General features: G+C 36.9%; 1 protein-coding gene across 1 annotated transcript in view; it reads left to right on the plus strand.

The window, feature by feature from the left end:
• IFT56 (intraflagellar transport 56) overlaps positions 1-12,494 on the plus strand; it is a 40,654-nt gene that overhangs the window by 24,624 nt on the left and 3,536 nt on the right. Inside the window, exons 10-17 of the mRNA XM_055421340.2 lie at positions 1,024-1,079; positions 2,318-2,371; positions 3,435-3,498; positions 4,953-5,041; positions 5,256-5,339; positions 7,137-7,206; positions 8,238-8,344; positions 12,218-12,351. Of these exons, the coding sequence (XP_055277315.1) occupies positions 1,024-1,079; positions 2,318-2,371; positions 3,435-3,498; positions 4,953-5,041; positions 5,256-5,339; positions 7,137-7,206; positions 8,238-8,344; positions 12,218-12,351 (658 nt within the window). The remainder of the gene's footprint in view (positions 1-1,023; positions 1,080-2,317; positions 2,372-3,434; positions 3,499-4,952; positions 5,042-5,255; positions 5,340-7,136; positions 7,207-8,237; positions 8,345-12,217; positions 12,352-12,494) is intronic.

The raw sequence follows: 12,494 nt of genomic DNA on the forward strand, positions 1-12,494 counted from the left end.
CCGGTTTGCTGTTGTTTTTCCTTTCTCTCCCTCATTTCTTCTTTTTTGTTGTTCCTCTGTGTGTAATGTCCATCTACAGTTCCTTGGGTCTTCTCTTTCCCATCATTAACCCTTTTATTTGCTCTAATTATCTGTCTTTCTGTTTCCTTGTACCCCCAGCTTCTGTGAAATACTAAGATGCGAAGTGAGGATGGTATCTGTTGCCCCTAAGTAAGGATAAATTGTAGACACAGGCCCAAGCAGTCTGTTATCTCCCAGTTGTGAACACAGGGTGGGAGCTCCCACGCAGTGGTGCCAGCACTCTGTCATGGGCCTCGGACTAAGTGTGGGCCTTATAAGGTGCATGGTAGGAACCAACCAGACAACATATTCCTCACTGAGGGAAATGTGAAGTGTTTATTAACAGGAGACCATGAACTTTGCAAATAGTTCTCTCTAATTTGATGCATCACAAAGAAGTAAGCTTTTGGACAAGACTTAAAGAAACACCTTATATATTTTATAAGCTCATTTTTATTCTAAGACCTTTTAAACATAAACAAAACAAAAGTTAATAGTATGAACACCCAAATAATAACCCCAGATACAACAGCCTTGTAGATATTGCCATCTTTCTTCATTTGTCCTCCCTGTTCCAGTTTTGTTGTGAAATATTTTAAAGCAAATCTGAGCCTTCATGTCATTTTACTCCTATGCACTTTATATATATATATATATACACACATATATATATTTTAAAATGGATGTTTTTCTTATATAATTACAATGCATATACAATAAGCATATACTTCCCTGTTCCTTATTTTTAGCTTGAACCCTTAAGTGCTTTGTGGCTTAATACGGATTTCCTATAGATATTTGGTTATCTACTACTAAGTATTGAACTTGATGGAGAGTTAAGAGACAAGAAAAGGAAGTCATACTTCTCATGAATGTTTGAGGGACCTTATCATTTGGGGTGACTGTTTCAGAAAAGTTTGCTAGGATACAGACTAATATGGCTACTTATTTCTTATATTTCAGATGATGTACAAGAAGCTTATAACTTAATTAAGGATCTGGAACCTACTACTCCTCAGGTAATTGACAATGTGTTACGTTTATACTAACCAAGTTCTGTTGAAGGTGGAATTTCTGTTGAAAGGCAGTTGGAAGGCATATTAGAGTAGATTCCTGCTTGTAGACGCTCAGGAAAGTTTGTGTATGTTGATTTGGGAATATTATGTGAGACTTTTGATATGAGAATCAATATTCTGGGCTCTTGATATTTGTAAACTCCCATAAATATGGTCATTTCCTCAAAAGGGTTGAGGTTGGAAAATACTGAAATCTAGAATTCTGATGAAACTAGACATGGAAACTTATGTCACCAGTGTGATTGTCTGTCCTGTGTCTTTGTCCCCTGCTGCTTGTTCACTCCTTGAAGTCAGGCTCTGTGTTTGTATTGTGTCTCCAGTGATATGAACACTAAGCATGTACTAGGCATCCCACTCACTGAGTGAAAGACTGAAAAATATTTCCAGATCTAAGTTGGTATATTTCTCATGTGTATTAAAAGCTTCAGCATCTTTTGTTTTATTCTTTTTTAAGAGCTGTCTTAAATAAAAATAGTACTCACATAAAAATCAGAATTCCCTGGTGATCCAGTCGTTAGGACTCCATACTTCCACTGCAGGAGATACTGGTTTTATCTCTGTTCTGGGGACTAAGATCCTGTGTGGTGCCAAAAAAAAAAAAAAGTTCATAAAGCTAAGGAGAGTATCTGTTGAAGAATAGAACCAAGTCTGAAGGGGATACAGATAAGGCCTCAGGACTCCAAAATGAGAATACCTTACAAATGAGAGTCAGAGGATTATTGTTATTAATTAATTTATTTATTTTTGAGGCAAGGAGTCACTAGCAAATGAAGGTTATTATATCATTAGAAAGGGAAAATTATATATGTGTATGTGTGTGTGATATGATCACAGAGAATGGCAATGGCTGATAAAGTGTAAAAATTATTACATAAACATTTTATGGTTAATTTTTTCCACTGAATTGAAATAAAAACAAAACTCCTATGCATGTCCACTGAGTTTTTCTGCTTATGATTGAGAATTTACAAATATGATTAATTCTGTTATATGCACACTTTCTTGAGAACCAAACGAAAGTCTCCTAATTCTTTTATTCTTACCAGGGATAGAACAGAGCAAAGTGACTTTGGGTAACTTTTGATAATATATATAAAGCATTGAGTTGATGCAAATGATTTTTTTGAGAGATATCTCTTAGTTTTATGTTCCTTTTAATTACTGATATTCCACGTTTCCAGGAGTATATCCTCAAAGGAGTGGTCAATGCAGCCCTTGGCCAAGAAATGTGTTCAGTGAGTATAAAGCCACTGGTATCTACAGTTTGTGAAGTTACAGTGTGTGGAAAAAATAAAAATGAATGTCAAAGTTCAACTAGTAATAAGTGTACAGAAAGGCTCCTCTGCAGTTCCTTTTATTTCTCCATATCCACCAATCCAGATTCCATTGTGACAGAATTCTGTGTTATTTGAAGACAAAAAAAAAGGGAATTCCCTGGTTGTCCAGTGGTTAGGACTTGGCGCTCTCATTGCCAAGGGCCCAGGTTCGATCCCTGGATGGAGAACCAGATCCCGCAAACCATGTGGCTTGTCCAAAAAATAGAATAGAATAAAAATTAAAAAAAAAAAATAGAAAGCTGTAGCCTTAAGAATTACTTCTTTTTAAGGGGAAAAAAAGCCCAATTGTTTAACAATGTGTTTATCTAATAACAACAGCAAATCATTGCAAAACTTCATTCTTACTTTCACTGGCTTTTTTTTTAACCTTGCATACCTCTGAGCTATAATTTTGGCATCTGTAAAATGAGAATAATTGTTTATTTGGGAAAGTTTTTTATAAATACAAAACACTGACTAAAATTAAGCTCTTATTCACTTGAATATGGCATAGTAGGTTCTTTTTGGAACGAAGTGGGATGTAAATAAATCTTTTTATCTCCAGCTCACTCCAAATTGCCTCAAATAGGCAGTAAATATCTATTGAATAAATGAACGATTTTACTTAGTAAGTTGCTCCTTGTTCTAGCCATAGCTCCTACCACAAGTTCTGATATATGATAAAAGCAATAAATATTTGTTAAATGAATGAATGAATGAGTTCATTTAATGAAGATACTTTTAAGACAGAATTTGGGCATTGAATTTTTTTTTCTCTTCTTTTCTATCTGATCTTAACTAGGTTTTAATTCAATTACAGATTGTCACTTTCTAGTTGGTGATGCTAATAAAAGTTAGTACTGCTGATTTGAGGAGAATTTAAAATTTGTTAAATCCTGACAGATATGTTGAAACCATAAAGTGTAATGCAGATAATGTATTTTCAGTTTATTGCTCTTATCAGCTCTGCTTGGTTTTTTAGAGGGATCATATGAAAATTGCCCAGCAGTTCTTCCAGTTGGTGGGAGGATCAGCTAGCGAATGTGGTATGTTTGAATCTGTACATGTGAGCACGATTTATCACTGGAGTTGGTCGTATATTGACTGGTGAAGTTTGATTCTGTGTCCAGGGATATATCTGTTAGGTTTCCCATTGTAAAGCAGGAACCCAGACACAGGAGAGAATACTAGAGTAGCCCTTCTTAACAGTTCAGCTAAAATGGGATGAGAGGATACATAAACAGAGGAGAATAAGTATATTCTCTAGTTCATAAGAGTTTTAAAATTTTGATTCTTTTTTATTTGAAATATTTACTTTGATTTCTCAAGAGCTCTTTAGGTATAAAGCTTTTGTCATGCTATAGATATTTTTTCAGAAGGTCATTTGCTTTTAATTTTGCCTATGGTATTTTTCCCATATGAAAACATTTAAATGTTATCTTTTCTATAATGATTTATTACATAGGTTTCAAGCTTAGAAAATGCTTTTTTATTCCTGAAGTTATGTAATATTCACCTATATTTTGCCAGTAGTTTCATGGCTTCATTTTTGTTATTAAAGTATTGATCTCATCACTCAAGATTCAATGTAAGTTTTGAAAAAGGCATCTAAAAAGGACTGATAGTTAGCCAGTATAAACCAGTATGGCTGGCTGTTTTCAATGACTGGCATCTATTCTGACAGTGTTCATGCTGAAGTGATTATTAAATTTTCTGATCACCCCTGGGGATTCATTTTCTTTCAAATGTTTCACCAAAACCATTTATTGGATATTTTCTTTCCCCATTTCACTTCATTCTTACAACAGAAATTTATTGAGGTGTTGGGGATACAGCAGTAAACAAAACCAACCAATTCCCCTACCCTCGTGCAGTGTTCAGTCAGTGAGAACAAACTATAGACATAAGAAATAGATTATCTAGTGTATCTGACTGTGGTAAGTGTTACAGGGGAAAAACTGAACAGAGGAAGGGGGACCAGGAGTGACCGTGGTGAAGGTAGGGTGTTACACGAATCCTCTGCCACTTCAAATAGGAATCTGTTATCAGACAAGTTGGTCAGAATCAGGATCAGGTGGTTCCATGGCCAAATGTTTCTCCGTTTGAGATTAGAAGTGACCTTAGGTTGTCTTAGGTGAGTAATGATGGGTACTAATTCATATTAGTTGAATGTGCAGGTGTTGGAGCTGAATGAGAGAATCAAAGCCCTGGGAAAAAAAACTAGGGAAAACTGTAGCCCGAAGGACACTTGCTCATGTGGGACTCAGAGTTAAACTGCAGGAGAAATTATTGGTCATTCTTGAGTACTGTGACTTGGTTCACATGCCGAACCAAGTACACATGCCGAGGTTCTGTCCACTGAACAGAATCTAATTTCAGAATCTAGAAAGATGTCTCGGAATGCATTTCTTGTCACTAAATTATAAAATAACTCAAATTTCAGCTAAAGAGAACTTTTAGTTTCATGAATACACCTGATTTTTTCCCCATTCCATTTCAGATACAATACCAGGAAGGCAGTGCATGGCTTCCTGTTTCTTCCTGCTTAAGCAATTTGATGATGTCTTGATTTACCTCAACTCATTTAAGGTCAGTGTAGAGTTTTCTAGGTGATTTTGTATACAGAATACTCTATATAATATGTCACAGATAAGATATTTTTGGAGATGACCCTTTTACTGTGGAAGTAGTAGAGGTATCATCTAATTCCTCAAAATTATTTTTGTGTTTATCTGGTATAACTGTTGTTTTTATATTTTATATGTTAAAGCTCAATGTGACCTGTTCTCGGGATGTTTTTCAGAGTTACTTCTATAATGATGACATCTTTAACTTTAATTATGCCCAAGCCAAAGCTGCAACTGGCAATACCAGTGAGGGTGAAGAGGTAGGTACCTGCTTTTGAAGACATTTGAATGATTCTATCTAAAAACGTTATCTTTTTCTCACGGAAATACATGTTTAAAGCTAAAGGATTATTGAAAGTTCCATTGTTCTTCAGTTCAGTTCAGTTCAGTCGCTCAGTCGTGTCCGACTCTCCGCGACCCCATGAATCACTGTTCTTAGGTTACATTAAAAAGTACAACATAAATAAATACATAGATTTTATGACCACATTCATGTTTTCCTTTTTTGGATAAATTTTGTGGGGCTTCCCAGGTTGTGCTGGTCGTAAAGAACCCGCCTGTCAGCACAGGAGACATAAGAGATGCTGGTTTTGATCCCTGGGTGGGGAAGATCCCCTGGAGAAGGAAATGGCAACCTGCTCCAGTATTCTTGCCTGGAAAGTCCCATGGACAGAGGAGCCTGGCGAGCAACAGTCCATATTGAGAGACACACACGTATAACCACATTCATGATTTCCTTTTTTGGATAAATTTTATAAAGACATAACATACATGGAGAAAAGTATACAAATCAAAGTACACAGCTTGATGAATTTTTAAAGTGAACATACCCAAATAGTCAGCACCCAGATCATAAAATAGAATTTTATTATAACCTAGGGAACCCTCTCATCCCCTTTTGGAGTCAGTCCCTTTCGCACAAGGCTAACCACTATCTTGATATATAACTCCATAGATTGATTATCCAAATAGTTCAAAATATTTCAGTTGAGTTACTTAATTCAGTTTTGTTATTATTCAACAAATGACTTAACTTATTATTATTGAAATTCTAAGTGTTTTCCAATTTCCATCATGTTTAGAAATGATCTTTTTATTATCTTTAACTGTGAGTTATTTTAAAACGTGTTTCATGATTTTTGATTTTCAATTATGTATGTTATCTTTTCCAGGTTTTTGTTTTAATTAATATATTTTTTATTGAAGGATAATTGCTTTACAGAATTTTGCTCTTTTTGGTCAAACCTCAACATGAATCAGGAGGGGAAATATATATATCCAGGTTATTTTGATTTCTAACTTAATTGTATTGTGGTCATAGAGTGTGGTCTGTATAACACGAATCCTTTAAAATCTGTTAAGACTTGCTTTATTGCCCAGTAGCATCTGCAGTTGTTAATTAGTCTGTTCAAATCTTCTATATCCTTACTAACCTCATGTCACCTTGTGATGTCAATAACTGAGTGCTCGTCCTTAGTCACTAAGTCGTGACTGACTCTTTGCATCCCCATGTAGCCCACCATGTTCCTCTGTCCATGGGATTCTCCAGGCAAGAATACTGGAGTGGGTTGCCATTTCCTTCTCCAGGGGATCTTCCCGACCCAGGGATCAAACCCTTTTTCATTGGTAGGAGGATTCTTTACCACTGAGACACCAGGGAAGCCCTCAATAATTGAGATAGTAGTTTAGTTGCTAAGTCATGTCTGACTTTTGCTACTCCATGGACTGTAGCCAGCCAGGCCTCCTCTGTCCATGGGATTCTCCAGGCAAGAATACTGGAGTGGGTTGCCATTTCCTTCTCCAGGGGATCTTCCCGACCCAGGAATCAAACCGAGGTCTCCTGCATTGCAGGCAGATTCTTTACTGACTGAGCTACAAGGGAAGCCTCAATAACTGACAGAAATGTGTTAAAATCACCACAATTTTATCCTTCACTTTTCTTAGCAGCCTGTGTAGAATTTGGTCATTATAATGCTCATTAGTCTAAGGCAAGCTGCTGTGGATAATTTTACTGTAAAAGCTTCTGTATGTTTGTTCCCTTTTCCCTCCTCTTGTAGGTTTTCCTTTTAATCCAAAGTGAGAAGATGAAAAATGACTACATTTACCTCAGTTGGTTAGCTCGGTGCTGTGAGTATTCTTTTCAACGTTATAAAGGAATCTTCCTTTTACTGAGTGTTTTCTAGTTTTGTCTTGTAGAATGGTTAAACTCTGAGATTGTGTTGTTGATGCTACTCAGTAAAGGTGGCCGTGGGTACATATGTATGTAAGTGTGCCCTGTGGTTAGTTCTTCCATATGACTGTGACCTAGCACCAACAGTCCTAAAAGATGCCAAGTTCTTTCTTTAGCGTGTTCCAGCTTCCAGAGTCTCACTTTGCTTTTTTTGCTAAATGATATTTTTATGTTAATTTTACCTTTTCACTGTGGTGCAGGCCTGCAAAGTAGTAAAATGTCAAAAACATAATTTTTGTGTGTATATTTGTAGCCTATCATCTCTGTCTTTCTCTCTCTCCAGTGTTTTTTCTTGTTCCTTTTTTTCACTTGGGTTTAAAATGTTCACTAGGTTTTTGATGTCTTAGGAAAATTTTAGCAATTAGATCTTCTAAAGTGAGACTGAAACTGTATGAGTGGGAGTGAATGAATGATAGATGACTTTTTAAGCAGATGAGCAAAGTGAGAACTACTGAAAATCAACTCAGCCTAAAAAGACATACTTACCTGAAGCCTAACAAGTATTTTAAGCACTGTGTGTAGAGTCCTGATGGGGAACCAGTTTAATGCTAACAGTACAAGCTTCCCGTGTAAAATGTTCACTGTTTACTATTACTTAGTATGTTTCTAACATAAAACCAAATCCATAGACTAGCAAGATGAAGAAGTGTACTTCTTGTACATTTAGAAAACATAAATCCCCATATTCTCCCTCCAGGTCATCCCCATGCACCAGCCCCAAGCATCCTGTGTGGAGGTGGGAGGGGAGTTCAAGACGGGGAACACATGTACACCCGGGGCAGATTCGTGTCAATGTATGGCAAAACCAACCAATATATTAATGTAAAGTAATTTGCCTCCAATAAAATAAAATAAAACATTAAAAAAAATTAAAGTCATTTATCATAAAAAAAAAAAAGAAAACATAAATCTTTGTTTCTCTTTGTAGACATTATGAATAAGAAGCCAAGACTAGCCTGGGAGCTTTATCTCAAGATGGAAACCTCTGGCGAGTCCTTTAGCCTCCTACAGCTCATTGCTAATGACTGCTACAAGGTGAGTCTGAGTGAAATCTAAGGGGAAAGTGAAGATCAGTATCACATTGGTGCATTAATTAAATGTTAGCGGAAAGTGTCCTAGAGACTAAATGGTCATAGGTGAGAGAATTCACATAGTGATATCAGAAATGTCATCCCTTTTATAAATGAACTGAACTCAGAGATAGGCAGGATTTTATGTGTATATAAAACATGTATACATATAAATGAAACGTGAAAATAATATGTACGGAAATAGTGGTTTAGAGAGGAGGTTTTAGATTTCTAAAGGCTATGACTCTTTAGGTATCATGCAGGTAGAGATATTCATCTGGTAGTTGGAAGTTTGGTTCTGAAGCTCAAGAATGATGGCCTCTGGACTTCCCTGATGGCCCAGGGTTTATGAATGTGCCTGCCAGTGCAGAGGACATGGGTTTGATCCTGGTCTGGGGAGATTCCACATCTGCAGGGCAGCTAAGCCCAGCTGCCACAACTACTGACCCTACCTGCTAAAACAACTGAAGCCAGCTTGCCCTAGAGCCAGTGCTCCGCAACAGGAGAAGCCATCGCAATGAGAAACCTGCACACTACAACTAGAGAGTAGCCCCTGCTCATGCATAGCAATGGAGACCCAATCCAGCCAAAAATAAACAAATTAGAAAAAAAGAACAATGTCCTCTGACATTGAGAGACAGATTTGGAGAAATCTGAAAAACAGTGAAATTTCCCAGATAAGGGAGTCAAGTAAGAAGAGTTGCAAACCAAACCTTTGGGAAACCTTGGTGCAAATAGCAGACAGGAAGGACAAAGGAACCAGAAAAAGTGGAGTCAGATTTAGTAAAAGAGGAGCTTTGTGTGTGTGTGTAGGGAGTTGGAAAGACAGGGAAGAGTTTGGGCCCTATCCTATAGATTAAAAGCTTTTTACAAAACTAACCTCAAATTCTGAAAACTATTTGGTGAATATTTCTGCCTGTTCAAAAGACAGGAAAACATTAGGTAAAGAGAGTCTAGTATCAACTTAATCAATAATAGCTCATTTCAAAGTGAATCATTACAAAAATAAAGCGAATCACCATCATTGGAAAAGGTTTTAAAACATAGGAAACTTGAAAATGTTTAATAGAACTTGGTGGATGGCAATGATATTAAGTGAGTTAGAGAAGCAGAGGGAAGAAAAAAACTGAAAGACAGGAATTTAGTTCAATTTTAAATGTATTAAATCCGAAGTGTGTTTGGGGCTCCCAGGTAGAGATATTATAGTAGGAAATAGTCAGGGTGAGCCCGAAGCTCAGGAATGCATGTGAAAGGTTCGGATTAGAGATGTGACTTCAGAAGTTAGTAGAAGTTAATGGTGGTGGTGGGGGGTAGTAGCAGCAGTAGCAGCAGAGTATGGGAAAGAATGAGAGTAAGCAGTGCATGGGGTGAGGAACCACGTGGAACCCCAGTCAGCATTTAAGGGATAGAAACAGAGGAGTCATTGAAAGAAACCCACGATGAGGATGAACAGAAGGGAAAGAAGAGAACCAGGGGAGAGAGAAAAAAAGCATTTTTCCTTACTCTTTTTCTTGTTCCTATTTTATCAAATGCCAAGGAAGGAAAATGTCAAATCTGCAGCTAGATTGAATTGCATGAGACCTGAGAAAACACTACTAGGTACAGAAGAGAATTGGATTAGGAAACAGATTCAATGAGAATAACATAACCCATAATCTTTAAAAAACTGATCTATGATTTCATATATATACATATATATAAAGCATTCTTGAAATGACAAAATTATAGAGATGTAGAACAAAATTGATGATTGCCAGAGGTTAGGAATGGTCAGCTTGGAGGTACAGCTTTGTGGTGATGGAATAGTTCTGTCTTGATAGGGGTGGTGGTTACATGAGTCTGACACACTTGATTAAATAAGAGAAATGTATGCATACATTGTAGTGATGTCAGTTTCCTGGGTTTGATGTTCCATGGGACCACTCTGTACTATCTTTGTAACTTGCTGTCAGTTTATAATTATTCCAAAATAAAAAGGCTGTAGCAAATGACCCAACTAGGGCTATATCCAACAATATAGATAAATTGTAAAAAGATATACAAAGATACAAAATAGTATTTACAGCATTATTTCATATAGTTAACATACTAAGAGGCAGCACTCAATTATGTTGTCTAAACTTATATACAAAGCTGATACAACTATATAGTCAAAGAACTGGTGACCAAAAGAGTCAGACTAGTAGTTACTGAAAATAGGGGAAAAGAGGACTGTGGTATGGAAGAGAAACAGAGCTTTGGTTTTGCTGTCAGTGATTTGTTTCTTGACGTGGGTGGTAGTTACACTTGTATTGACATTGTAGTCATTAAACTGTGCATGTGTGTTTCTCACATCATTTAGTGTGTTTCTTTACCAAATATATATATATATATATATATATATATATATTAGATGAACATAGGAAGAAGGATTAACCTTGGAAAGGAATAAGAACACTTCTTTCTGTGAGATAGGCAGAGCAACGAAGTATAATTTGAATGGAAGGCAGGAAAGTTGGGTCTTCCCTATGAAGTAGAGAAAAAAGCTAAGTTAAGAATGCATTAGAGATCTTAAGGAAATTGGAAAGGTTTAAAGCAACAGTTTATGGAAAAGGAGAAGTAATTAAACCACACTAAATAAGGGAGGATTTCCCAGCAACTTGAAGACTTCAGTGAAATTGGTAACCCTATATATTTATGAGACTGCAGCCGTGAAATTAAAAGATGCTTGCTCTTTGGAAGAGTAGCTATGACAAACCTAGACAGCATATTAAAAAGCAGAGACAGCACTTTGCCAGCAAAGGTCCATATGGTTTTTCCAGTAGCCATGTACGGATGTGAGAGTTGGACCATAAAGAAGGCTGAGCCCTGAAGAATTGATGCTTTTGAACTGTGGTGCTGGATGGAGAAGACTCTTGAGAGTTCCTTGGACTGCAGAGAGATCAAACCAGTCAATCCTAAGGGAAATCAACCCTGAATAGTCATTGGAAGGACTGATGCTGAAGCTGAAGCTCCAATACTCTGGCCACTTGATGCGAAGAGCTGACTCTTTGCAAAGACTCTGATGGTGGGAAAGATTGAGGGCAAGAGGAGAAGGGGATGACAGAGGATGAGATGGTTGGATGGCATCACTGACTCAATGGACATGAGTTTGAGCAAATTCCAGGAGAAAGTGAAGGACGGAGAAGCCTGGTGTGTTGCAGTCCATAGGGTCACAAAGAATTGGACACAACTTAGCAACTGAACAACAACATCTAAGCAAAATTTAATGATAGCATACTGTACAAGACCATGGAAGTGTGTAGTGTGTTTGGGAAAGAAGTTTGTCAAAAGGAATTAAATATTTAAGAGGTTTGCTGTTTAGGAGTCAGTATACATCTAGGCATTCTGAGATGACAGGGCAAAGATCAGGGAAATATCATCCTCTTGGGTGAAACATGACAAATTAGCAGAAAATGAATGAAAGTAGTCAGCTATGGAATGTATTGAGGAAACTTAAAAAATAACCAGTTCAGATCAGTCATTGGTGTTTATCCTCAAGAATAGAATATAATTAGAAGAAATGACAAATGTGTTGATATTAGCGTAACTTGACTATATGTAGAAGAAATGTTGTATTGCTGAAAACTTAATGAAGGTAAGGGGATTTAAACTGAACCCATGTAGACAAACTGTGATTTTCCTTCTTGTTTTAATAAGGAATAGAAATTAATTTGCTAACTAAGAATGTTGTCATTACCCATGCACTTGTTTTATGTACTTACGTTATGTAGTTCTGTTTCATGGTATCTTTACATCTAGTTTCATTCTGTGGGATCTTTTGACTACAGGTATTACCACAATACTTTCTTTTATTCAGATGGGCCAGTTTTACTATTCAGCCAAAGCATTTGATGTCTTAGAGAGGCTGGACCCCAACCCTGAATACTGGGAAGGCAAGCGGGGTGCCTGTGTGGGCATATTCCAGATGATCTTGGCTGGGAGGGAACCCAAGTAAGTAGATGGACAAGAGACGCTATTCTGTGCACTTGCTGGTTTCCTGGGGGGTGACAATTGTTTTCCTGGGTAACATCCTCTGAAAACTAAACATTATAAAGCAATCTATAGACTCAATGCAATAAAATGAATATACTACC

The sequence above is a fragment of the Moschus berezovskii genome, chromosome 3 (genome assembly GCF_049115385.1).
Source record: "Moschus berezovskii isolate FMDL1 chromosome 3, NW_MosBer_1.0, whole genome shotgun sequence".
NCBI classification, from domain to species: Eukaryota; Metazoa; Chordata; class Mammalia; order Artiodactyla; family Moschidae; genus Moschus; species Moschus berezovskii.